Source organism: Chiloscyllium plagiosum, unplaced genomic scaffold, assembly GCF_037043375.1.
Source record: "Chiloscyllium plagiosum isolate Xiang-an unplaced genomic scaffold, Cpla_swu_hap1 HiC_scaffold_13, whole genome shotgun sequence".
Lineage (NCBI taxonomy): Eukaryota > Metazoa > Chordata > Chondrichthyes > Orectolobiformes > Hemiscylliidae > Chiloscyllium > Chiloscyllium plagiosum.
This window is the reverse complement of record NW_028270151.1, coordinates 3649573-3676748: the sequence shown is the minus strand read 5'-3', so window position 1 is coordinate 3676748 and position 27176 is coordinate 3649573. Positions and strand designations below refer to the sequence as shown.

The 27176-nt window shown below is 45.8% G+C and overlaps 1 protein-coding gene across 1 annotated transcript in view; it reads right to left on the bottom strand.

The window, feature by feature from the left end:
* Positions 1 to 27176, bottom strand: part of LOC122556243 (uncharacterized) — a 288957-nt gene that overhangs the window by 155554 nt on the left and 106227 nt on the right. The window contains exons 14-19 of the mRNA XM_043702860.2: positions 24348 to 24401; positions 13137 to 13196; positions 5001 to 5045; positions 4682 to 4735; positions 4533 to 4574; positions 1889 to 1973 (exon numbers count right to left, since the gene is read on the bottom strand). Coding sequence (XP_043558795.2) covers positions 1889 to 1973; positions 4533 to 4574; positions 4682 to 4735; positions 5001 to 5045; positions 13137 to 13196; positions 24348 to 24401 — 340 coding nt within the window. The remainder of the gene's footprint in view (positions 1 to 1888; positions 1974 to 4532; positions 4575 to 4681; positions 4736 to 5000; positions 5046 to 13136; positions 13197 to 24347; positions 24402 to 27176) is intronic.

The following is a 27176-nucleotide window of genomic DNA, read 5'->3' as shown; positions in this document are numbered from 1 at the left end:
ACAATAAGGCATAGCAGGAGTCAGAAGTAGGGTCATAGCAAATCAGAGCAGGACTTAAATACTTAATGGTAAGGTCCTTGGGAGTGTTGCTGAACAAAGAGACCTTGGAGTGCAGGTTCATAGCTCCTTGAAAGTGGAGTTGCAGGTAGATAGGATAGTGAAGAAGGCATTTGGTATGCTTTCCTTTATTGGTCAGAGTATTGAATACAGGAGTTGGGAGGTCATGTTGCGGCTGTACAGGACATTGGTTCGGCCACTATTGGAATATTGTGTGTAATTCTGGTCTCCTTCCTATTGAAAAGATGTTGTGAAACCTGAAAAGGTTCAGAAAAGATTTACAAGGATGTTGCCAGGGTTGGAGGATTTGAACTCTAGGGAGAGGCTGAATAGGCTGGGGCTGTTTTCCCTGGAGCGTTGGAGGCTGATGGGGTGACCTTATAGAGGATTACAAAATTATGAGGGACATAGACAAGGATAAATAGACAAAGTCTTTTCCCTGGGGTCGGGGAGTCCAGAACTAGAGGGCATAGTTTAAGGTGAGAGAGGAAAGATATAAAAGGGACCTTAGGCGCAACTTTTCCATGCAGAAGGTGGTATGTGTACAGAATGAGCTGCCAGAGGAAGTGGTGGAGGCTGGTACAAATGCAACATTTAAAAAGCATCTTGATGGGTATATGAATAGGAAGGGTTCGGAGGGGTATGGGCCAAGTGCTGGTAAATGGGATTAGATTAAGTTGGGATATCTGGTCAGCATGGACGGGTTGGACTGAAGGGTCTGTTTCCGTGCTGTACATCTCTATGACTCTAAGTGTTAATTTAGTCAGATATAAAGCAGGGAAACGTAATGGCTAATCATAAGCCCTGGAAAGCAATGGATTGCTGCTGAATCCTTAGATTAAAGGATTGATTGACCTATATATTGAGTGCAGGTGATAAGCTAGAACTTTGAGTCACTGAGTCAGAGAGGATGACCAGTCATGTATAGATAATTGAAAACAAAGCAAGTGGTATACTTTTAGGATAAGGGGGTAACAGAATTTAAACAGAGTTAAGGAACAATTACTTCTCTGAAAGGGCTGTGAATCTGTGGAAGACACTGTCTCAGAGTTTGGTGGATGCTGGGACATTGGGTAAATTTAAGGAGGACATAGATTTTTAATGAGCAATGGGTTGAAGAGTCATGGAGAGCAGGCAGGAAAGTGGAGTTGAGGCTGAGGTGAGATTAGCCAGGATTGTATTAAATGGCCCAGAACGCTCAAGGGGATGAATTTCCTACTCCTGCTCCTCGTTCTTTATGTTCTTCCTTGAGAAAAGAAATAGCTGTTTTTTCTCCCATTCCATAACAGCCTACAGTAATCCACAAAGGCATAGGAGCAGAAGTAGGCCATTCAGCCCATTGAGTCTGCTCCATTGTCATGGCTGATCTGATAATCCTCAACTCCACTTTCCTGCTTTTTCCCCGTAATCCTTTTTTCCCTTATTGATTAAAAATCTGTCTATCTCAGGCTTGAATGTACTGAATGATCTAGCCTCAACAGCACTCTGCAGATTCAGTATTCTCTGAAAAATAAAATTCTGCCTTATGAGAGAGCCCTTATTCTGAGATTATATCTGACGCGCTCTCACAAGGAAAACCGATCTTGCTGCATCTACCCTGTCAAGCTCTGTCAAAGTCTTGCATGTTTCATTCTTCTAAACTCCACTGAGTACAGGCCCAATCTACTCAACATGTTCTCATAAGACAGTTCCTCCATATCTAGCATTGACCTAGTGAATGCCAGATGCCAGTATATCTTTCCTTCAATTAAAGAGTTAATTAACCTATATATTGTGCGTAGGTGATAAACCAGAACTTTAAGTCATTGATGTAGAGGAAATTTGTCGTAACCTTGTAATCCTGGTCGTCCTTTGGGTCCTGTAGCACCTGAATCGCCACGTTCTCCTTTGTCACAGGAATCATCTCCTTCAACTTCCTGCCAAAAGACACAAAGGCAATGCTGGGCTCTCGGAATCAGATTCTACAGTAGGATTCTGTTGCATTTAATGACCAGGGTTTCCCTTGGAACTAGTCAATCTCTTTGGGATAATTTCAGTGGACAACAGAAATAATTTTCTCAGGAGCTACTCTACTTGCTCCTCAAAACCATAAGTCATGGTTTTGTTTTTACTCATTCAAGGAATTGGGATGTTACTGGCTGACCAGTATTTATTACCCGTCCCTAGCTGCCCTTAAACTGAGTGGCTTACCAAAGCATTTCCAAAGACAGTTGAGAGTCAACCACATTGCTGTGGGTCTGGAGTCAAACACAGGCCAGACCAGGTAAGGATGGCAGTTTCCTACCCTGAAGAACATTCGTGAACCAGGTGTTCCCAACCATTAACATTGGTTTCACAGTCATTAGTAGATTTTTAATTCCAGGGTTTTTAAAATTGTATTCAAATTCCGCCATCTGCTGTGGTTGGATTAGAACCTGGGTCCTCAAATCATGAGCTGAGTTTCTGCATTCTTGGTTGAGCAAAAATGCCACAGGGCCATAGCCTCCCCAAAAGAGGAGCAAGAGTGTATACAAGAGCAGGCTGCCTAGCCCTTTGAATCTGTTCCACCATTCAAAACGATCAGGCTGATCTGGTTGTAGTCTCAAGTCCATTTTCCTGTCTACCCCAGCAATAAGCTCTCCCTTGTCTATCAAAAACTCTCTAATAACTGTCTAGAGAAAGTGCGATGAGAGCTCCTGGAATTGCTTCCCGAACTGATAGGAAATGGAAAAATTGTTAGCTGAATAGAACATAGAAAAGTACAGCACAGAACATGCCCTTCAGCCTACAATTTTGTGCCGAGGATTTATCCTAATGTAAAATAAAATAACCTAACCTACACTCCCCTCAATTCACTGCTGTCCATGCGCATGCCCAGTAGGCGCTTAAATGTCCCTAATGACTCTGCTTTTAGTGGAAGTATTTGAAATGCAACAGGCAGATTGGTAGATACCATATAACATACATCCAAAGATTTATGCTGTGCCAATGCTGATAACTGGAAATGGCTGTCTATTTCTGTGACAAGTGGAGGAGGGAATCGTAAAACTTGAAAATTGAACTGATCTTTCTGGAATTTCTTTGTAATTGGTCAGCCCGTCCCGTGGGCAGTCTCCTCTTGTATGTGGTTATAGAGAGGAGTCAGGGGCCTGTCACTGAGTTCCCCCTCCTGTCAAGGTCCATGGCAGAGATGTCAATCCCACAGGAGGCCCACCAAAATATCTGAAACTGGGCAGCCCAGAGGCTGACCTTGCTCCGGTAAATTCATGTGCTTTGTAAAACTTGACAGGATTTCACCAAAACACAATTCAGAATCAAGGTAAATAGGAAATATAAGACACATAAGATAATCAGAGGGTTAGATAGGGTGGACAGGGCGAGCCTTTTTCCAAGTATGGTGACAGCGAGCACGAGGTGAAACAGCTTTAAGTTGAGGGGTGATAGATATAGGACAGATGTCAGAGGTAGTTTCTTTACTCAGAGAGGAGTAAGGCTATGGAATGCTTTGCCTGCAACGGTAGTAGATTCTCCAACTTTTATGTACATTTAAGTCGTCATTGGACAGGCATATGGACATACGTGGAATAGTGTAGGTTAGATGGGCTTCAGATTGGTATGACATTTCGGTGCAAAATCGCGGGCCAAAGGGCCTGTACTGCGCTGTAATGTTCTATGTTCTATGAAATTGAGAGGTGAAGTGTTTATGTTGAAACAGTTCTCACCAGAATCAAGTCTTACTTGAAGATTTGAAGTTCTTATTTGCATGGGAAAAGGCAGGGTAGATAAAGATAAACTAGTTGGGGATTCTAGAACCAGGGAGCAAACTTTGAGAACTAGTTCAGGAGGGATGTTAGGAAGCACTTCTATACACAAATAGTGGGAGAGATTTGGAACTCTCTTCCACAAACAACAATGAATGCTGGATCAGTTATTTTAATACCTGAGATAGATAATTTTTTGTTTGGCAAAGCTATTAAGAGATATAGGCTAGAGGCAGGTAAAAGGAATTAGTCTTACTTTAGTCTTACTTTACACAGACAGTGGTGGGCATTTGGAACACGTTGCCAGCAGAGGTAGTAGAGGCAGGCACGGTAGATTCATTTAAGGTGCATCTGGACAGATACATGAGTAGGTGGGGAGCAGAGGGATACAGATCCTTAGGAATTGGGCGATAGGTTTAGACAGTGGATTTGGATCGGCACAGGCTTGGAGGGCCAAAGGGCCTGTTCCTGAGTTGTAAATTTTCTTTGTTCTTAGTCACAGATCAGTCATAATCTAATTGAATGTCAGAACAGACTTGAGGGGCTGAATGGCCTATTTCTGTTGCTAGGATATGGCATGTGGCTCCATACTGTCAGTAAAAACTCGAATCCCTTTTGTTTCCAGGTGGTGATGAGGTGGTGATTAAGAGAGAGAGATGAAAATATCGATCTTGAAACTAAACCTTAAAGTAATACATGGTAGAGGAAAGTTTTTAAATGCAGGTTATTACTCACTGGACCAGGCGGTCCTTGACAGCCAACTTCCCCTTTAATTCCCTAGATTAAAATAATAATTTTGCATGTTAACTCATTAAATATATATAGCTTTGCATGATTGTTATGAAACTTAACTGTATTGGTTAATAGAATGCAAAGAAACTTACTGGTGCTCCGTTTCTTCCTGGAAATCCCAAAAAACCTGGATCACCTTTCAATCCCTGAGATAACAGAAAACACATGTGACAGCTGACAACAGGTCACTTCCTTGTGGCAGTATTCTGCTGCAGTTTTGAAATAGAAGTCTAAATTTCAGACACTTCATATCAGTTACCCAATTAGTCACTTGAATAATATTAATAATTAAATCATTTTTTATCAAGGAGTGGTTTTCTCAATTGAAAACAATTAGAAAATCAAAAACCTTATGCAAATAGCTGAGTTGACAAATGACTGGGTTTTATTATTAATATATGTCAGACCAACCTGGATCCCCGGGATTCCAGGATTCCCATCTTTACCTGGTTTCCCCTAAAAAGAATAGAAACATTAATCAAGTCAATTCACAACTCGATAAAAATGTCTTCAACGAGAAAATAAATAAAAAGGAGCACATGTAGATTATTAGTTACAGAGATAAACTCGGTTTAAATCTATCACCAACAATAAATTCTGGTGCAAAAAGTAATTATCCTAAATTCTTCCTTTCCCTCTATTTCCCCATTTATTGCTGTTACTGAATGTTCATTGCAGCTTCTGGTGAAGCTGATGCATGATAAGTGTTTATTTCACCTTTCACTGGCTTTCTGTAAGTTCAGCTCTCACCTTGTTAATTCTTTTCTTTCCCCTAAAATACCTATGGAGAGTCTGGGCAAAATCTTACATAGGTCTGGGAAATGGGTTCTGGTGAGATGTACAACAGAAACAAGGGACAGTTGTGGTGAGGCCCATTTTGATGTTAGGAGCAACTCGCGCCATCGTTTGTGCTTTTCCCGAGTGGTGTGCTCTTAGGGTTGAGTAATAAGGAGAGTCTGGATAAGCTGGGAATTTTTTTCACTGGAGCATAGCATGTCGTGGGGTGACCTTATAGAGGTTTATAAAATTGCGAGGGGCATAGATAAGGTGAATAGCAAAGGTATTTTCTCTAAAGTTGAGTAGCCCGGCCTGTGACAACTCCCACCGTCCATCGACTCGTGGACTCAGCACAGACAGGACGAGGGGACCTCTTGACCTGGCGTAGCAGCCCCCTGTGACAGCCTCACTGTTGTCATGGTGGTATCCCAGGATGGTGTGGTGGCCTCCTAGCATGGCGCCCTCTCAGCCTAGCATGGCAGTCTTCCATGTGGTAGTCTTTGGCCATGTGGCAGTATGTGGTGGTCTTTGGCCTGACATAGCCTCAGCGTGGTCTCAAGGGAATTTAAAAGCAATCTCCCAGCCTCGTGAGCCTCAAGGTGAAGCCCAGCACAGTTTGGAGCTAAGGCTCAGTGTGGACTGGTTGCTAGGTGCCATCGTAGTCTGTGTTGGAAGACCAATGTTCTGAACTTCTATTTCTACAATGCTGGACTTTTTATTTCTCTATTTTCTGAGATCTTGTAACTAAAGAAGCTATACCTAGGTACCTTTGTACCTAAGATGGTGCTGTAAGATGTGACGTATGAACTTTTCACTGTACTCAGTGAGAGAGAGGGGGGATGTGAGAGAGAGGGGTGAGAGAGAGGGGGTAATGAGAGAGGTGAGAGAGGGGGGAGAGAGGGAGTGTGTGAGAGAGGGACTGGTGTACAAGAACACCCAGATCTCTCTGTACTGCCTCTTGACCTAAATTGATTCCATTTAGGTAGTAATCTGCCTTCCTGTTCTTGCCGCCAAAGTGGATAACCAAACATTTATCCACATTAAACTGCATCTGCCATGCATCTGTCCACTCACCTAACTTGTCCAGGTCACCCTGTAATCTCCTAACATCCTCATCACATTTCACCCTGCCACCCAGCTTAGTATCATCAGCAAATTTGTTAATGTTATTGCTAATACCATCTTCTATATCATTAACATATATTGTAAAAAGCTGTGGTCCCAGTACTGATCCCTACGGTACCCCACTGGCCACTGCCTGCCATTCCGAAATGGAGCCTTTATCACTACTCTTTGTTTCCTGTCAGCCAACCAACTTTCAATCCAAGTTAGTACTTTGCCCCCATTACCACGCGCCCTAATTTTACTCACTAACCTCCTATGTGGGACTTTATCAAAAGCTTTCTGAAAGTCCAGGTACACTACATCTACTGGATGTCCCTCATCCATTTTCAGAGTTACATCCTCAAAGAATTCCAGAAGATTAGTCAAGCTGACTCTGACCTATCCTGTTACTACTATCCAGATGTGTCGTAATTTCATCCTTTATAATAGTCTCCAGCATCTTTCCCACCACTGAGGTCAGACTAACTGGTCTATAATTTCCTGTTTTCTCTCTCCCACCTTTCTTAAAAAGTGGTACAACATTAGCCACCCTCCAATCTGCAGGAACTGATCCTGAATCTATCGAACTCTGGAAAATAATCACCAACACATCCACGATTTCTCGAGCCACCTCCTTCAGTACCCTGGGATGTAGACCATCAGGACCCGGGGACTTATCAACCTTCAGACCTTTCTCCTTCAAATCTTTCTCCTCTCACCTTAAAAATTATGCCCCTTAGTTTTGAACACGTTAACCCGCGGGAAAAGACCAGTGCTATTCACCTTATCTTTGCCCTCTTTTACAGCACTCCCCATGGCCCTACCATTCATTTTGTAAGTGATGCCCTGGTTTGTCTTACCAAAATGCAACACCTCGCATTCAATTAAATTAAACTCCATCTGCCACTAGTCAGCCAATTGGCCCAATTGATCAAGATTCCTTTGTAAATTTAGATAACCTTCCTTGCTGTCTACTATGCCACCAATTTTGGTGTCATCCACAAACTTACTAACCAAGCTCCCCATATTCTCATCGAAATTGTTTATATACTGTAAATGACAAACAACTGTGGACCCAGCACCAGTCCTTGTGGAACACTGCTGGTCACAGACCTCCTGTCTGAAAAACAATCCTCTTCCACCATCCTCTATCTCCTACCATCAAGGCAATTTTTTATCCAATTGTTGAACGCTTTGTGAACAGCACAACTCACCTCATTAATATTCCGTCTTCCATCTAACCAAATGAATCAAACAAAGTTGACATTGGGAAAACTCAACAAGGAACTGACGGATTCAGATCCAAACAACCTCCGTGTTGGACAACAGGCACCAGTATTGGAGAGGATTCTGAGAGACAGGGTTCATGACTACTTGGAAAATCATAGTTTGATTAGAAATAGTCAATATGGCTTTGTGAGGGGCAGGTCATGCCTCACAAATCTGATTGAATTCTTTGAGGATGTGACAAAACATGTTGGTGAAGTTAGAACAACGGGTGTGGTGTACATGGATTTTAGCAAAGCATTTGATAAGGTACCCCAATGGTGGGCTTTTTCAGAAAGTAAGGAGGCATAGGATACTAGGAAATTTGGCCGTCTGGTACAGAATTGGCTGGCCCATTAAAGACAGAGGGTGGTGGTAGACAGAAAGTATTCAGCCTGGAGCTCGATGACCAGTGGTTGGCTCTGAGTCCTCTGCTCCTTCTGATTTTTGTAAATGACTTGGATCAGGAAGCGGAAGAATAGGTTAGTAAGTTTACCAAAGACACAAAGGTTGATGGAGTTGTTGTTAGTGTGGAGGGCAGTTGTAGGTTGCAACAAGACAATAACAGGATGCAGAACTGGTCTGAGAAGTGAGGACTGCAGATGCTGGAGATCAGAGTCGAGAATGTGGTGCTGGAAAAGCACAGCAGGTAAGACAGCATCTGAGAAACAGGAACATTGACGTTTCGGGCATAAGCCCTTCATTAGGAATGAGGCTTGGGAGCCGGGCTGCTGAGAGATAAATGAGAGAGGGGATTGTGGGGCTGGAGGGAAGGTAGCTGGAAAGCGATAGTTCGATGAAGGTGAGGGAGAAGGTGATAGGTCAGAGAGGAGAGTGGAGCGGATAGATGGGAAAAGTGATGGGACAGCTCAGGAGGGCAGTGACGAATTGGAGACTTGGGACTGGGATAATGTGGAGAGAGGGGAAAGGAGGAAGCTATTGAAATCCACATTGATCCCGTGTGGTTGCAGGGTCCCAAGGCAGAAGGTGAGGTGTTCTTCCTCCAGGGGTTGGGTGGTTAGGGTTTGGTGATGGAGGAGGCCCAGGACCTGGATGTCCTTGGTGGAATGGGAGGGGGAGTTGAAGTGTTCAACCACGGGGCGATGGGGTTGGTTGCTACGTCTATCCCAGAAATGTTCTCTGAAATGATCCGCAAGTTGGCGTCCTGTCTCCCCAATGTAGAGGAAACCACGTCGGGTGCACCGGATACAGTAAACGCCATTGGTGGAGGTACAGGCAAATTTCTGTCGGATGTGGAAGGATCCTTTGGGTCCTTGGACGGAGGTGAGGGGAGTAGTGTGGGCGAAAGCTTTGCAATTCTCAACTTTTCTCAATTCTCCCCTTCCGCCGCATCTGTTCCCAGGATGACCAAGTCCACCTTAGAAAATCCCAAATGGCATCCTTCTTCCAAGATCGCAATTTCCCCTCCCACTTGGTTGATGATGCCCTCCAGCGCATCTCCTCCACTTCCCGCACAACCGCCCTTGAACCCCACTCCTCGCAATGCAACAAGGACAGACACCCCCCCGGATCTCACCTTCCACCCCACTAACCTGCGCGTACATCACATCATTCTCTGCCACTTCTGCCCTCTACAAACAACCCAACCACCAGAGATATATTTCCATGCCCACCCCTATCAGCATTCCGGAGAGATCATTCCTTCAGTGACTCCCTCGCCAAGTCCACACCCCCCACCAGCTCACACTCCACTCTTTTCCCATGACTGAAATATCTATCACAAAGGAACATAATTTTAAGGTGATTGGAGGAAGGTTTCGGGGAGATGTCAGAGGTAGGTTCTTTACACAGAGCGATGGATGTGTGGAATGCACTGCCAGCGGTGGTAGTAGAGTCAGATACATAAGGGACATTTAAGCGACTCTTGGATAAGCACATGGATGATAGTAAAATGAAGGGTATGTGGGTTAGTCTGACCTTAGAGTAGGATAAAAGGCCAGCACAACATTGAGGGCTGAAGGGCCTGTACTGTGCTGCACTGTTCTATCTCAGGGCACACTCCATGTTCCCTACATCCACAGACATTAGCCTGTGACTGCCTTCAAGAACCCTCATTCCACATCTCTGTTCCATTTACGGCACGCTTCAGCTTTCAGTGCTGCACCTTGGGCAGTATAAGCAATTATCATTGTAATTGCCCAGATAGGTTCCTGTTCACAAAAAGCAGGACAAGTCCAACCCCACCAATTCCCATCCCATCAGTCTACTCTCGATCATCAGTAAAGTGATGGAAGGTATCACTAACAGTGCTATCAAGCAGCACTTGCTCAGCAATTTGGAGATAGTAAGGACTGCAGATGCTTGGAAGTCAGAGTCGATAAAATGGGGAGCTGGATAAACACAGCAAGTCAGACAGCATAGGAGGAGCAGAAAAGTCGACATATCAGGTCAGGATTCTTCATCAGGATTGAGGAGGGGGAAAGCAGCTCAGAAATCAATAGAAGGAGGAGGGTGGGGCTGGGGGCAAGGTAGGTGGGATGGTGATAAATGGATGCGAGTAGGAATCATTGTGATTGGTCAGTGGGAAGGGTGGAGTGGATAGATGATTGGGAAAATGGACAAATAGGTCAGGTCAAGGAGGCGAGAAGGAGCGGGAGGGCTGGATGTGGGATGAAGCTGAGATTGGGGAGATTTTGAAGCTGGTGAACTCTACGTTGAGGCCATTGGTCTTTAAGCTCCCAAGGTGGAATATAAGGTGTTGTTCCATCAGTTTGGGTGTGGCCTCATTTTGACATTGGAGGAGGCCCAGAATGGATGTGTTGTCAATGGTGTGGGAGGGGGGAGTTGAAATGGCTGATAACCTGAAGGTGGTGTTGATTGGAGCGTAGAGAAAGCAGATGCTTGCAAACTGGTCCCTGAGTCTGCACTTGGTCTCTCCGATGTACAGGAGACAACATTGGGAACAATGAATGCAATACACCAGGTTAAAAGTAGCGCAGGTGAATCTCTGCTGGATTTGGAATGATTGTTTGGGGCCTTGGATGGAGGTGACAGGGGAAGTGTAAGGGCAGACATTGCAGTTCCTGCTGTTGCAGGGAAAGGTGCCGGGTGTGAATGAGAGGCTGGTGGGAGGTATGGAACTGATGAGGGAGTTGCAGAGTGAACGGTTCCAATGGAAACCAGACTTTTCTTGGACCTGACCTAACCTATTGATCTCTCTGCTCACCTATCTGCTCCACCCCTCCCAGTGACCAATCACAATCACCCCATACCTGCATCCACCTACCACCATCCCACCCATCTTTCCCCTAGCCCCACCTGCCTTCCTCCATTTATTTCTGTGCTCCCTTCCCTCTCCCGAGTTCTGAGGAAGGGTCCTGACCCAAAACATCGACTTGCCTGCTCCTCCGATGCTGTTTGACCTGCTCCAGATTTTATTGACCCACTCAGCAATAACCTACTCAATGACACCCAGTTTGGGTTGCCTAGGTCCACTCAGTTCCTGACCTCAATACAGCCTCGGTTCAAACAGGAAAAAGAATGAATTCCAGAGGAAAAGTGAGAGTCACAACCCTGGCTAGAAAGGCTGTATTTTACCAAGAGTGGTATCAATATTCTCTTGCTCAACTGGAATTGTGGAAAACTCTCCAATGGTTGGAGTCATTTGTTTTTATTCATATGCATACCTGGCACAGAGGAAGATGGTTGTAGTTGTTGGAGGTCAGTCATCTCAGCTCCAGGACATCTCTGCAGGAGTTCCTCAGGGTAGTGTCCTAGGCCCAACTATCTTTAGCTGCTTCATCAATGACTTTCCCTCCATCATAACATCAAAAATGGGAATGTTCGCCAGTGATTGCACAATGTTCAGCACCATTCACGACTCCTCAGATACTGAAGCTGTCCATGTCCAACTGCAACAAGATCTGGACAATGTCCAGGCTCAGGCTGGAAAGTTGCAAGTGGCATTCACGCCACAAAATGCTAGGCAAGACTACCTCCAACAAGAGGTCAGTGATGAAGGATGGCAAAAGTCTAGATTAGAGTGGTGCTGGAAAAGCACAGCTGGTGAGGCAGCATTAAAGGAGTAGGAAAAATCGACGTTTCGGACAAAAGCCCTTCATCAGGAATGAAGGCAGGGAGCCTCCAGGGTGGAGAGATAAATGGGAGGGGGGGGGGGGAGTGTTGGTGAAGGATTGATGATGGCCTAGTGGTATAACCACTTGGCACGTAATCCTTGAGACCCAAGTGATGTTCTGGGACCTGAGTTTGCAACCCACCATGACAGATGGGAGAATTTTAATTCAATAATAATCTGGAATTAAGAGTTTAATGATGACCATGAAGCAATTGCCAATTGTGAAGGAAATCCCATCTGGTTCACTAATGCCCTACAGGGAGGGAAACTGCCTTATCTGGTCTGGCCTACGTGTGACTCCAGACCTACAGTAATGTGGAATGGGCAATAAATAATGGGCCGAACCAGTGACACTCACATCCTATCAATCAATAAAATAAAAGAGAATCTAACCATCATCCCTTGACATTCAATGGGGGGTATTGCTGTCATTGAATACCCCACTATTAACAGCCTGGAGGCTCCCATTGAAACTGAATTGGACCATACAGCGGTGACAAGAGCAGGTTATTGGCTGGGAATATTCCATCAAGTAACTCACTTCCTGACTCGCTAAAGACTGTCCACTATCTGCAAGGCACAAATCAGGAGGGTGATGGAATATTCCCCATTTGCCTGGATGAGTGCAGCTCCAACAATAGTCAGAAAGCGAGACACCAACCAGGACAAAGCTACCTGCCTGATTGGCACCACATCCACAAACATTCATTCCCTCCATGTTCTGGTATGAAACTCTAAAGTCTTCAGACCCACTCAAACCATTGACTATTATATGATCTATAAGTCACGGTAAACGCACAATACTGTTAATTCATTCCTTGCTCTCCATTATTTTCCAGAATAGAATAGCCTTTATTGTCACAGATACTCAATGAGTATAGTGAAAAGTTTAAATGTCACCAATTACCGAGCCGACTTAGATACAAACGTACCTAGCACAGCTTCTTCAGTTAATTATACTTGAAACGTAGCTCCCTATTTAGATAGAATGTAGTAGATGCTTGACACTATAGCTTATATCAATGAGCCGCTTTGACAGAAACCCTGGTTTTCATCTCAATAGAAATCAAAACCAGACAAATGTCCTGCAACAACTGATCTGTAACAGCAGTTTTATATCCTGTCGATAGGATGAAAATTTAGTCCAAAACTATCCTGACACTAAATCCGTCTTTCAGTTACCATTTCCTTTTCACTAGTCTTAAACAACGTAATTAATAAATATGCAAGAGAACAGTGATTACTAAGTGCAGAATGTTTTCCCCCTGAAATATTCAGATCTATTTCTGGAAATCATTTCCTACCAGGGCCCCTGGGTCCCCTCGTTCTCCTTTATCTCCCTTCCATCCAGGTGTGACAGAGCCCTGCAAATTAAATCAGGAAATATTTTATTATCAAAATGCAAACAGCATCTACTGCCTTTGGCATGTATAAGCTGACTAATGCAAATAAAGACATTTTGTTATTTCCAAAATTTACTGTGTTATTTACATTCTTTTTTAAAATTCAGATTATGACTAAATCAACATGTAGTTGACTACATCGAAATGCTCCTCCTTAACAAGTGAACAAGGTCAGAGGTCACACGACACCAGGTTATGGTCCAGCAGGTTTATTTGAAATCCCAAGCTTTCTCAAGGAGCACTGCCCCTTCATCAGATAAAGTGAAGAGAAGCACACAGGCACAGAATTTATAGGCAGAGAGAGTAAAAGATCATACAAATGGTGTGAGTGGAGTGTTGACAGGCTGAATAACAAGTCTCTGCAGGCGATCAAAAGTGTCAGATAGTGTGAGTAAAGTGTCAACAGCTGAGTAGCAAGTGAAGGAATGACCTACAATCTGATTAATTAAGGCAGAGAGATAATTATAAAAATTTTTTAAAAAGATGGTTCTAGAGACAAAGTAAATAGCTGGAATAACATGTTAGAAATAAGAGTCGCATGCCAAGGGTCTAACCAAAGTAACAAGTAATCCAAAACTGTTCAAACTAGTTAAGGTAGCGAGATCGTAAGTTATCAAGGTGACGGTGTCAAAACATGACAGTGGGGAAGATTTTACAGATACACAACAGCATGGTGGGGTCACATATAGCGTGTCATGAACCCAAAATCATGGTTGAGGTTGTCTTCATGGGTTTGGAACTTGGTGATCGGTGTTTGCTTGGTGATTTTGCATTGTTGTGTATCTCAAAGGCCACCTTAGAGAACACTTACCCAAAGATCAGAGGCTGAATGCCTTTGTCTGTTGAAGTGTTCCCTGACTGGGAGGGTTCACTCTTGTCAGGAAATTGTTGCATGGTGTCCATTCATCTGTTGACCTCACCAATACAGCATGCCTCAGGGCATCCTTGCCTGCAGTGTACGAGGTAGACAACAATGGCAGAGTCACATCAGTATCTGCCATGTATGTGGTGGCTGGTGTTTCCATGTGTGATGATAGTAAAATCCATGTCAGTGATTTGGCATGTCTTGTAGAGTTTACTGTGGCAGGGTTGTGTGGTTGATGTTGTCCTGAAGGCTGTGTAGTTTGCTGCAAACAAAGGTCTGTTTAAGGTTTGGCAGTTGTTTGAAGACAAGAAGTGGAGGCATAGGGATGATCTTGGCAAGATGTTCGTTGTTGTCGATGACATTTTGAAGGCTGTGAAGAACATAGTTTCTCTGCTCTGGGTGATAAAAGATACCTTATCGGTTGTGTCCTGTATCTGTCTTTCAAGGAGATTGTTGCAGTTTTTCGCTGTGTGATGTTGGACCTGGCAACCGATGAGTTGAGCATCATATCCCATTCTTATGAGGGTGTCTTTCAGCATCTTCAGGTGTCCTTGGAGTTCCTCCTTGTCTGAGCAGATCCTGTGTATATGGAGGGCTTGTCCATAGGGGATGGCTTCTTTAACATGTTTTGGGTGGAGCTAGAGAAGTGCAGCATCATGAGGTTATCCGTGAGCTTGTGGTAGAGTGAGGTTCTGAGGTGTCCATTCTTGATGCAGATGCATGTGTTCAAGAGTGAGACTGATTCTGAAAAGTAGTCCACGTTAAGTCTGATGGTGGGATGAAACTTGTTGATATTGTGTAGTTGTTTCAGTGATTCCTCCATGAGTCCAGTGGAAGAAAATGTCATTAATGTATCTGATGTATAGCATTGGTTGGAGGTCCTGTGCTGCAAAGAAATCTTTCTCAACCTTATGCATGAAGATGTTGGTGTACTGGGATGCAAATTTGGACCCCATGGCTGTTCCAACTCGTCCATGCCGACCAGATATCCTAACCTAATGTAGTCCCATTTTCCAGCACTTGGCCCATATCCCTTTAAATCCTTCCTATTCATATACCCATCCAGATGCCTTTTAAATGCTGTAATTGTACCAGCCTCCACCATTTCCTCTGGCAGCTCATTCCATACACACACTAACCTCTGTGTGAAAAAGTTGCCCCTTAGGTCCCTGTTATATCTCCAACATGGACAGACACCTCAGAACCTCAATCTACCACAAGCCCACGGAAAATCTCATGATGCTGCACTTCTCGAGCTTCCACCCAAGACATGTTAAAGAAGCCATCCCCTATGGACAAGCTCTGCCTATACACAGGATCTACTCAGACAAGGAGGAACGTGGTGAACACCTGAAGATGCAGAAAGACACCCTTACCCCCTCACAGAACACGATGCTGCATGCATTGGTCACGTGTTCTGACGTGCCACAGCAGAAAACTGCAATGATCTTCTCAGAAGACAGACACAGGACTCTACCAATAGCGTACCCTTCGTCATCCAGAACTTCTCTGGTGAGGAGAAACTATGACATGTTCTTTGCAGCCTTCAACATGTCATCGATAATGATGAACATCTTGCCAAGATCATCCCTATGCCTCCACTTCTCACCTTCAAATGACTGCCAAATATTAAACAGACGACCATTGCAGCACACTACCCAGTCTTCAGTTCAACATTGACCATAACACCATGGAACCCATTCACGGCAACCTCTACAAGACATGCAAATCATCGACACAGATACTGCTATCACACATGACAACACTACCCACCACATACACATCAGATACTCATGAGACTCTACCAATATTGTCTACCTCTTGCACTGCAGGCAAAGATGACCCGTGGCATGGAATATTGGTGAGGCCATGCAGATACAATGACAATGGATGAATGGCTACTGCGCAACAATTTCCTGACAGGAATGTACCCTCCCAGTCAGGGAACACTTCAGCAGTCAAGGAGATTCAACCTCCGATCTTTGGGTAAACGTCCTCCAAGGTGGCCTTCAAGATACATAACTTTCCTGTGGGAATGAGAATCACCGAGCAAAAACTGATCGCTAAGTTCCGTACCCACAAAGACAACCTCAGTTGTGATCTGGGGTTCATGTCGCACTACACATAACCCTGTCATACTATCCTATGTTTATAAAATCTTCCTGACTGTCCTGTTTTGACACCATCGCCTTAATAATTTGGTATAATCTCTCTACCTTAATTAGTTTGTCCACCTTTGGTTAATCCCTTGTCATGCAACCCTCATACCTATCATATTATTCCAGCCATTTGGTTTGTCTCCAGCACCATCTTAATTTATTTTTTTGTGGTTATCTCTGTGCCTCAGTTGATCAGATTGTAGGTCATTCCTTCACTTGCGATTCAGCTATTGACACTTTACTCACACCATCTGACACTTCTCATCACCTGCAGAGACTTGTTATTCAGCCCGTCAACACTCCACTCACACCATTTGTATGATCTTTTGATCTCTCTCCCTATAAATTCTGTGCCTGTGTGCTTCTCTTCACTTTACCTGATGAAAGAGCAGCGCTCTAAAAGCATGTAATTTCAAATAAACCTGCTGGACTATAACCTGGTGTCATGTGACCTCTGACCTTGTCCACACCCAGTCCGATACCAGCAACTCTACGTCATTGTTAGCAAGTGAAATGAAGAAATGTAACAGTTATATTTACGGGTGATACGTAATTGGCGATAAAATGTTAATTTTTTCATTTCTCATACATGTATCAATAAGTCACTGTCAGTATATTTGCCAAAAAGACACAGATGGTGAGTTTTGTGGAGATTCTCTTTTTTTGAATTGAAGAGTGATTGGATCCCTACATTGTAGAAACAGACCATTCACCCAACAAGTCCACCCAGACCCTATGAAGAGTCATCCACACCCACTAACCTATATTTACCCCTGACTAATGCACCTAATCTACACATCCCTGAACACTATGGGCAATTTAGTATGGCCAATTCACCCTAATCTGGACATCTTTGGACTGTGGAAGGAAACCGGAGCAAACCCGCACAGACACGGGGAGAATGTGCAAACTCCACACAGACAGTCGCCCGAGGCTGAAATCGAACTTGAGTCCCTGGTGTTGTGAGGCAGCAGTGCTAACCACTTAGCCACTGTTGTGTGCTGTTCTTCTAAAGTCACAACAATTTTTGTGCTAAAGTTATGGTGGGTGAGAATTCCTGCAACAGAACTCCTCAACACTGAGGGGGTTATTGAGAGGAGTTGCGGGGAGGTAGTTACACCTCAGGTACAAGAAGAAGGTAGATGCGTTACTGTCAGGGGATGGAAAGTGAACTGGCAGGCAGTGCGGGGATCCCTGTGGCCGTTCCCCTCAACAAGTATGCCATTTTAGATCCTGTTGGTGGTGGGAGGAGACTTACCAGGATAAGCCATGGTAAGTCTTCCCAGGGTAAGCCAGGTCTCTGGTACAGAGTCTGTCCCTGTTGCTCAGAAGGGAAGGGGGAGAGATGAGCAGAGCATTAGTCATTGGGGACTCCATAGTTAGGCCGGTAGACAGGAGGCCCTGTGGGAATGAGAGAGACTCACAGTTGATGCGTTACCTCCCAGGTGCCAGGATCCCTGATGTTCTCAGATCATGTTTTCGGGATCCTTAAGGGGGACGGGGAGCAGCCTCAAGTCATGGTCCACATAGGCACCAACCACATAGGTAGGAAAAGGGATCGGGATGTAAGGCAGAAGTTCAAGGAGCTTGGGTGGAATCTTAGAGCTAGAACAAACAGAGTTGTTATCTCTGGTTTATTACTCTTCCCACATGCTAGCGAGGTGAGGAATAAGGAAAGAGAGGAGTTGAACACTTGGCTGCAGAAGGGAGGGATTCAGATACCTGGATAATTGGGGCTCATTCAGGGGTATGTGGGGCTCTACAAACAGGATGGTATTCACCTGAACCAGAGGGGTTCCAATATCCTGGGGAGGAAATTTGCTAATGTTCATCAGGTGGGTTTAAACTTGTTCAGCAGGGGTGTGGGAACTGGAATTGTAATTCCAGTGTACAGGAGGTTGGAACTTTTGAAATCAGAGCTAAGGTTTCAAGGTCGCAGGAGTGTACCAGCAAGGAGATTCAACCTCCGATCTTTGGGTAAACGTCCTCCAAGGTGGCCTCCACGCGGATGACAAGCAACATGAGTTCAACTGGGACAAAACTACTATTATAGGACAAGCCAAACAGAGAACAGCCAGGGAATTCCTAGAGGCATGGCACTCATCCACAGATTCTATCAACAAACACATTGACCTGGGCCTAATATACCGGCTACTGCAGCGGACAGCTGGAACTGACAACCGGAAGCAGCAAAGACAAACCACTATAAATGCCGAAGGAAACATCACAGAAGCACTTCACAGGAGGCTCCCAAGCACTGAGGATGTCACCTAGACAGGGGTCGAAACGTCTGCACCACAAATTCCCAGCTCGGCAAACAGAACCACAACAATGACAGAGGGCGGTGGTTGATGGGAAATGCTCATCTTGGAATTCAATTACGACTGGTGTACCACAAGGATCTGTTTTGGGGCTGCTGTTGTTTTCATTTTTGTAAATGACCTGGATGAAGGCGTAGAAGGATAGGTTAGTAAATTTGCGGATGACATTAAAATCAGTGGAGCTGTGGACAGGGCGGAAGGATGTTGCAAGTTACAGAGGGACATAGATAAGCTGCAGAGCTGGGCTGAGACGTGGCAAATGAAGTTTAATGTGGAGAAGTGTGAGGTGATTCACTTTGGAAGGAGCAACAGGAATACAGAGTACTGGGCTAATGGTAAGATTCTTGGTAGTGTGGATGAGCAGAGAGATCTCTGTGTCCACGTACATAAATCCCTCAAAGTTGCCACCCAGGTTGATCGGGTTTTTAAGAAGGCATACGGTCTATTTGATTTTATTGGTAGAGGGATTGAGTTTTGGAGCCACAAGGTCATGTTGCAGCTGTACAAAACTCTGGTGCGGCCGCACTTGGAGTATTGTGTACCACATTATAGGAAGGATGTGGAAGCTTTGGAAAGGGTGCAGAGGAAATTTACCAGGATGTTTCCTGGTCTGGAGGGAAGGTCTTATGAGGAAATTCTGAGGGAACTGAGGCTGTTTTCATTAGAGAGAAGAAGTTTGAGAGATGACTTAATTGAGACATATAAGATAATCAGAGGGTTAGTTAGAGTGGACAGTGAGAGCCTTTTCCCTCGGATGGTGATGGCTAGCATGAGGGGACATAGCTTTAAATTGAGGGGTGATAGATATATGACAGATGTTAGAGGTAGTTTCTTTACTCAGAGAATAGTAGAGACAAGGAATGCCCTGCCTGCAACAGTAGTGGACTCGCCAACCTTAAGGGCATTTAAATGGTCATTGGATAAACATATAGGTGATAATGGAATAGTATATGTTAGATGGGCTTCAGCTTGGTTCCACAGGTCGGCACAACATCGAGGGCCGAAGGGCCTGTACTGCACTAAATTGTTCTATGTTCAGTGTTCAACTGCGTGTTTCAGTGCAATGGCTTTCCTTTTGTTATTGTTTCAACAAGGCTTTCAATTTCTACTAATGTTCCAGTTTACCTGGGCCTGACTGCTGGCTCAGTTTCAAGAAGTTTATGGAATCTTTGAAACTCCTCACTCTGAAAATCATTTGTATTTATATTTTTCAAAATAATGACAAGCAGCATAAGTAAACTCAATTATTTACTTCGATTAATATTTCTTAGAAAATTACTTCACATCCTTAAAGGAGGATTAATTTTGCTTCTGCCAACTGAAGAGGATCTGTCATTTGAAGTATGGTTTGTGGGCTTTGCTAATTGATTTACAATTGCTGATATGAGCAAATTAACCTGCTTCATCATCGCCACCACTGAAGATGCCTGGTGCACTGACGTGTACAGTAACATTCTTACACTGTCCAGTTCTCTCTTCCGTGATATGTGTCTTCACAATAGGCTCACAATTTCTGGATGGGATTCTGTGCTCGGTTTGAAGGTGCACAGTGGCTTCTATCATTTTTTTTATAAAGATGTTCTGGTTCTTAGGTATTGCACCCCTCAAAAGGGACCATGGGAAGATGGGGTGGGTGTTTTCGGGCAAGGAGAGGGTGTTGCATTGCTGACCATGCACTAGCATGTGATTTACATTGCCTCAAAGCTTGCTCATTGGAAAGATAGCTATTGTTTGTGTCTGCTGGTTGTTTGTGGCCTGTATTGATTTCCTCTCACCTGCAAGCAGCTGCTGTCTGCCACTGGTAGTTTATTGTTCCATTATGATGCATTATACTGTTCTCTGTAGGTACATCATTCTACCCTTTCTTCACAGTCTCTCATTGTATTACAGCCTAGGTATCAGGGCACAATATACAGCAGCTGAAACTTTATTGCTGGAACAGCACAGCAGGTCAGGCAGCATCTAGGGAACAGAAGATTCGACGTTTCGGGCACATGCCCTTCTTCAGGAATGAGCAGAGAGTGTTCAGCAGGAGAAGATAAAAGGTAGGGAGGAGGGACTTGGAGGAGGGGCGTTGGAAATGTGATAGGTGGAAAGAGGTCAAGGTGAAGGTGATAGGTCGGAGTAGGGTGGAGGCGGAGAGGTCAAGAAGAAGACTGCAGGTCAGGAAGGCGGTGCCGGGCTGGAGGGATTCGGCTGAGACAAGGTGGGGGGAGGGGGGATGAAGAAACTGGTGAAGTCCAAGTTCATCCCCTGTGGTTGGAGGGTTCCCAGTCGGAAGATAAGACGCTCCTCCTCCGACCGTCGCGTTGTTGTGGTTTGGCGGTGGATGAGTCCAATGACCTGCATATCCTCGGTGGAGTGGGAGGGGGAGTTGAAATGCTGTGCTACAGGGTGATTGGGTTGGTTCGTCCGGGTGGCCCAGAGGTGCTCTCTGAATCGCTCCGCAAGTAGGCGGCCTGTCTCGCCAATATAGAGGAGGCCACACCGGCTGCAGCGGATGCAGTAGATAATGTGGGTGGAGGTGCAGGTGAATCTGTGGCGGATATGGAAGTTTCCTTTGGGGCCTTGGAGAGAAGTGAGGGGGGAGGTGTGGGCGCAAGTGTTGCACCTCCTGCGGTTGCAAGGGAAGGTGCCGGGAGTGGAGGTTGGGTTGGTGGGGGGTATGGATCTGACAAGGGAGTCGCGGAGGGAGTGGTCTCTACGGAAAGCTGATAGAGGAGGGGAGGGAAATATATCCTTGGTGGTGGGGTCCGTTTGGAGGTGGCGGAAGTGACGGCGGATGATGCGCTGTACATGGAGATTGGTGGGGTGGTAGGTGAGGACCAGTGGGGTTCTGTCCTGGTGGCGGTTGGAGGGGCGGGGCTCAAGGGCGGAGGAGCGGGAAGTGGAGGAGATGCGGTGGAGGGCATCGTCGATCACGTCGGGGGGGAAATTGCGGTCCTTGAAGAAGGAGGCCGTCTGTGTTGTGCGTATTTTGAACTGGTCCTCCTGGGAGCAGATGCGGCGGAGACGAAGGAATTGGGAGAATGGGATGGCGTTTTTACAGGGGGCGGGGTGGGAGGAGGTGTAGTCCAGGTAGCTGTGGGAGTCGGTCGGTTTGTAGTAGATGTCCGTGTTGATTCGGTCGTCTGAGATAGAAACAGAAAGGTCTAGGAAGGGGAGGGAGGAGTCCGAGACTGTCCAGGTGAATTTGAGGTCGGGGTGGAAGGTGTTAGTGTAGTGGATGAACTGTTCAACCTCCTCGTGGGAGCACGAGGTAGCGCCGATACAGTCATCAATGTAGCGGAGGAAAAGATGGGGGGTGGGGCCAGTGTAGTTGCGGAAGATGGATTGTTCCACATACCCTACGAAGAGGCAGGCATAGCTGGGGCCCATGCGGGTGCCCATGGCTACTCCTTTTGTTTGGAGAAAGTGGGAGGATTGGAAAGAAAAGTTGTTCAGGGTGAGGACCAGTTCGGTCAGTCGAAGGAGGGTGTCGGTGGAAGGGTACTGGGTGGTACGGCGGGAAAGGAAGAAGCGGAGTGCTTTGAGTCCTTCGTGATGGGGGATGGAGGTGTACAGGGACTGGATGTCCATGGTGAAGATGAGGCGTTGGGGACCGGGGAAGCGGAAATCCTGGAGGAGGTGGAGGGCGTGGGTGGTGTCACGGACGTAGGTGGGGAGTTCTTGGACTAATGGGGACAGGACCGTGTCGAGGTAGGAGGAGATGAGTTCGGTTGGGCAGGAGCAGGCGGAGACAATGGGTCGGCTGGGGTAGTCAGGTTTGTGGATTTTGGGCAGGAGGTAGAAACGGGCGGTTCGGGGTTGTGGGACTATGAGGTTGGAGGCGGTGGATGGGAGATCCCCTGAGGTGATGAGGTTATGGATGGTCTGGGAGATGATGGTTTGGTGGTGGGGGGTGGGGTCATGGTCAAGGGGGCAGTAGGAGGAGGTATCTGCGAGCTGGCGTTTGGCCTCAGCGGTGTAGAGGTCGGTGCGCCAAACTACTACTGCGCCTCCCTTGTCAGCTGGTTTGATGGTGAGGTTGGGGTTGGAACGGAGGGAGTGGAGGGCTGTGCGTTCCGAGGGTGAGAGGTTGGAGTGGGTGGGAGGGGTGTGGGAGTTCAGGTAGCGGTTAATATCGCGGCGGCAGTTTGCAATAAAGAGGTCGAGGGCAGGTAGGAGGCCAGCACGGGGTGTCCAGGTGGACGGGGTGTGTTGGAGGTGGGAGAAGGGGTCGTCAGAGGGTGGGTGAGGGTCTTGATTGAAAAAGAAGGCACGGAGGCGAAGGCGGCGGAAGAATCGTTCAATGTCACTCCGTGTATTGAATTCATTGACCCGAGAACGTGTGGGAACGAAGGTGAGACCCCTCCTGAGGACTGATCTCTCATCCTCAGAGAGGGGCAGGTCCGGAGGGATGGTGAACACACGGCAGGGCGGGGAGCTGAAACAATATACAGCATACTACTGCTGGCCAATTAGTTTGATGTATTGTACTAAGGTCAGTGGTAATGGTCACCGACACGCCATCTCTCTCTAAGGTTTGGAATCAGAGTCCCATGGAACTTTTAAAGAATGCTCTTTAATGCTCAGCCATGTAGTTTCTGTGCATACAGTTCCCAAACCATCAAACTGGAGCAGATCAGAGGCAAAGCAGAGAACCTTCTGGACTTGGCATTGGACACATGGAGCTGAGTTTTGTGATGGAGTCAGGTTTATTTTTGAGAGTGGACATTTGAACAGTTGTGGGTTAGGATGGCACCCTGATGTGTTCCCGCTGTGTATAAGGCTCGCAGGGATGAGCTGCCATGGGAATCCACAGGTAAAAACAATGACTGCAGATGCTGGAAACCAGAGTCTAGATTAGTGTGGTGCTGGAAAAGCACAGCAGTTCAGGCAGCATCCGAGGAGCAGTAAAATCGACGTTTCGGGCAAAAGCCCTTCATCAGGAATACCAGATGAAGGGCTTTTGCCCGAAATGTTGATTTTACTGCTCCTAGGATGCTGCCTGAACTGCTGTACTTTTCCAGCACCACTCTAATCTAGACCATGAGAATCCACATCCTGATCCATGCAAACAGACAGCCAATTAGGTTGATGAAGATCCCCCTTAGGGGCTGTTTTCAGAACCGGTCAACAGTTTCCCCCATTGGACCCACGCCTCACTCCAGTAGCAAACATGAGGTCAGAGAGCTAATGGTGCCAAGTGTCACTGATTCAATGAGAGTATAAAGGCTATATCCACATTCCAAATCCTTCCTGGAGGGTTTTTCCTCCACACTGATGATCAGAACAACCATGGCCCTTCTCTTGATTTACATTTTAAGTAGGTTTTCCCAAAGGATCCCCATTTTTCTGCGTTCTCACACTTACCTTCCTGCCTCATCAGTGTTCACCTTCCCTGGTAGCATTGCCAACCAGTGCTGTGGGGCTACTCAATGGGATGCCCACCTCAGGAAGTCCCCATCTTCATTAAATGGCAAAAGCAAGGGCAGCCAATTTTGAGCCCATTTTAATGTCAGGCACAGGGCATGTTCCACATGATCCAGGTTGGGTTCCTCATGCCTGCAGGATAACTCAGCCTGTGGTTAAACTAATGTCAATCCATCAATCCAAAAACACTCCTTCAAGATTCACCCTCCAAGCCTGAGGTGAAGTTTATTTTACAATACAATTTTGTTAATGTCACAGGATGGGGAACAGCAGTCAGTTGAGCCCAGCTTAAGCTGACCGGACAGTGACATGGAGAGCACAGATACTACATAATAGGAATAATGCTACTTACTGGTAAACCTGGGAGACCTGGAAATCCTGGGTCTCCAGGGGGTCCTGGACTGCCCTGTGGAAGGAAATACATTTCAAATGACTTGAATGTCTGTGAATAAGTACAACTTATAATATTTCTATTTTCATTTTAATTCTGTATATGAATGTCTTGCATTTACCCTACATCTCTCATTTCTAAATGCCGCACTGACACCTCATAGACCATTTTCCAAATTTTATATACAATAGCATCAATCTCAATTTAACATGCACCAGTGTGGAAATAGCATGTATCACAAATAAATCCTTGCAAGATGTACAACCTATGGGTGGCATGGTGGCACAGTGGTTAGCACTGCTGCCTCACAGCACCAGAGACCCGGGTTCAATTCCCGCCTCAGGCGACTGTCTGTGTGGAGTTTGCACGTTCTCCCCGTGTCTGCGTGGGTTTCCTCCGGGTGCTTCAGTTTCCTCCCACAGTCCAAAAACGTGCAGGTTAGGTGAATTGACCATGCTAAATTGCCCGTAACGTTAGGTGAAGGGGTAAATGTAGGGGTGGGTGCGCTTCGGCGGGTTGGTGTGGACTTGTTGGGCCGAAGACCCTGCTTCCACACTGTAAGTAATCTAATCTATCATGAAAGGGTCAGGAGTCACTAAGCAGCTGACAATAGAAGCAAAGAGATCTACAGCACTAAAAAAAAGGGCCTTTGAACTATCGCAACTGTGCTGGTCAAAACTAATTATCCAACTGTTCTAATCCCAGTACAATTACAACAAAACAACTAGCTAGGAGGAGAAATAAATACAACCTAGTATAATATCTTTCTTGTTTCCAAAATTCACAACAAGCATCCTAATGTACAGTAAGGTCACTGACTGTAATCTATCCATGGAGAAAGTGAGGACTGGAGATGCTGGAGACCAGGGTCGAAGATTGTGGTTCGGGTAAAGCACAGCAGGTCTGGCAGCATCCGAAGAGCAGGAAAATCGTTTCGAGCATAAGCCCTTCATCAAGGCCAGGCCTGTTACAGCCTCAGTATAAAACAAAGGGGAGGCAGCTTGTGTCAGTGTACAGTTCCTGAAATGTTGCATCTCTACCCTATTCAACTGAGAATCCAGTGATCTGCATGGTGCTAAATCAAACAGTTTCAGTTTGTTATCGCTATACTGATGCACTGCTGTAGTGAGGCTCAACCCAAGCTGGAAAAATATATCTCATTTTCTGCTGTGGGTCATGCAGTCTTCAGGACACAGGACAAGTTCAATCATTTTAGGACCTGAACATCTCCTTCCATGTCATTCTCACCCCCCTCCACCCCCACCCCACACACCCCCACACCCCATACCCCCCCACACCCCACACCCCCCCACACCCCCCCCAATCCTCACCCCCACACCCCATGCCCTCTCATGACATTGGCTGCTTTCAGCACAGCCAACCCATTTTTACCAACTATGTCCCCATTATCAGTTTTTCTTTCTCCCTGGCTTTCCATCATTCTTTTTTTTGTTTCCCTAACTCTTATTCTTGCTCTTTCTCTCTCTTCCTCTCTCTCTCTCTAGGCTCTTTCTTCACCTATCCTGTATCTCCTTCCACACTCCCACATCTTCAGCATATATGCCAACATTTACCTAGCTACTACGAGTCCTGCAGGAGGGTCAATGTACCCAAACAGTAACCTTGCTTTCTCTCCACAGATGTTGCCAGACCTGCTGGGTTTCTCCAGCAATTTCTGTTTTTATTTCAGCTAATAAATTGGGCAAAACAATGGCAGGTGGAATTTAATCCTGATAAAGGCAAGGTGATGCATTTTGGGAGGTCTAATTAGAGAAGGACATACACAATTACTGGGAGGTTACAAGGGAGCACTGAGGAACAAAGGTACCTTGGTGTATAAGTCCATAGATCCCTGAGGATGTTAGTGCAGGAACACAGGGTAGTGAAGAAGATATATGGGATGTTAGCCTTCATTAGTCAGGGTGTAGAATATAGGGGCAAGAAAGTTTTGTTATAACTTTATAAAACATTGGTTAGGCCACAGGTGGCGTACTGTGTGCTGTCTGGGTTGCCACACTATCAGAAGGGCATTGGAAAGCTTCATGAAGAGATTCACCAGGATGTCGCCCTGGGATGGAAAGTCTGTGATGAGGAGACACTGGATCGGCAGGATTTGTTTTCCCTGGAGCAGAGGAGGCTGAGGGGGATCTGATTGAGGGATACAACATTATGAGAGGCATAGACAAAGTGGATCATTAGAATCTCTTTTCCTTTCTCAGCCCCCTCCCCTTCCCCAGTCAAGTTATGCTCGAAACGTTGACTCTCTTGCTCCTGATCTGCTGTGCATCGCACTTTATCGATTCTGACTTCTCCAGCATCTGCAGTCCTCACTATCCCTTATAAAATCCAGCTCAATATAAACTCAGCCTGAGAGGGAGGATAACAATTAGTGTCATGGAGTCACAGAGTCAGCCAGCATAGAAACAGGCCCTTCGGCCCACCATGTCTATGCTGACCAACACACACCCAACAGATTTTCCATCCCAGGCAACATCCTGGTGAATCTCTTCTGCACTGTCTCCAATGTAATCACATCGTTCCGATAGTGTTGTGACCTGATCTGACAACAGTATTCGATCTTCTCAGCCCCCTTCCCTCCCCAGTCCTGATGAAGGGTTATACCCAAAATGTTGACTCTGTTGCTCCTCAGATGCTGCCTGACCTGTCGTGCTTTCTCCTTTCTCGACTGTAGATTTTTTAGGGCCTTAATTGGGAGGCTTTGGAGGCTGTGTTTATCGCCTGCCTGCAGGTCTTTGCTCTCATTGCTATTTTATCAGTTTTAGGAAAAAA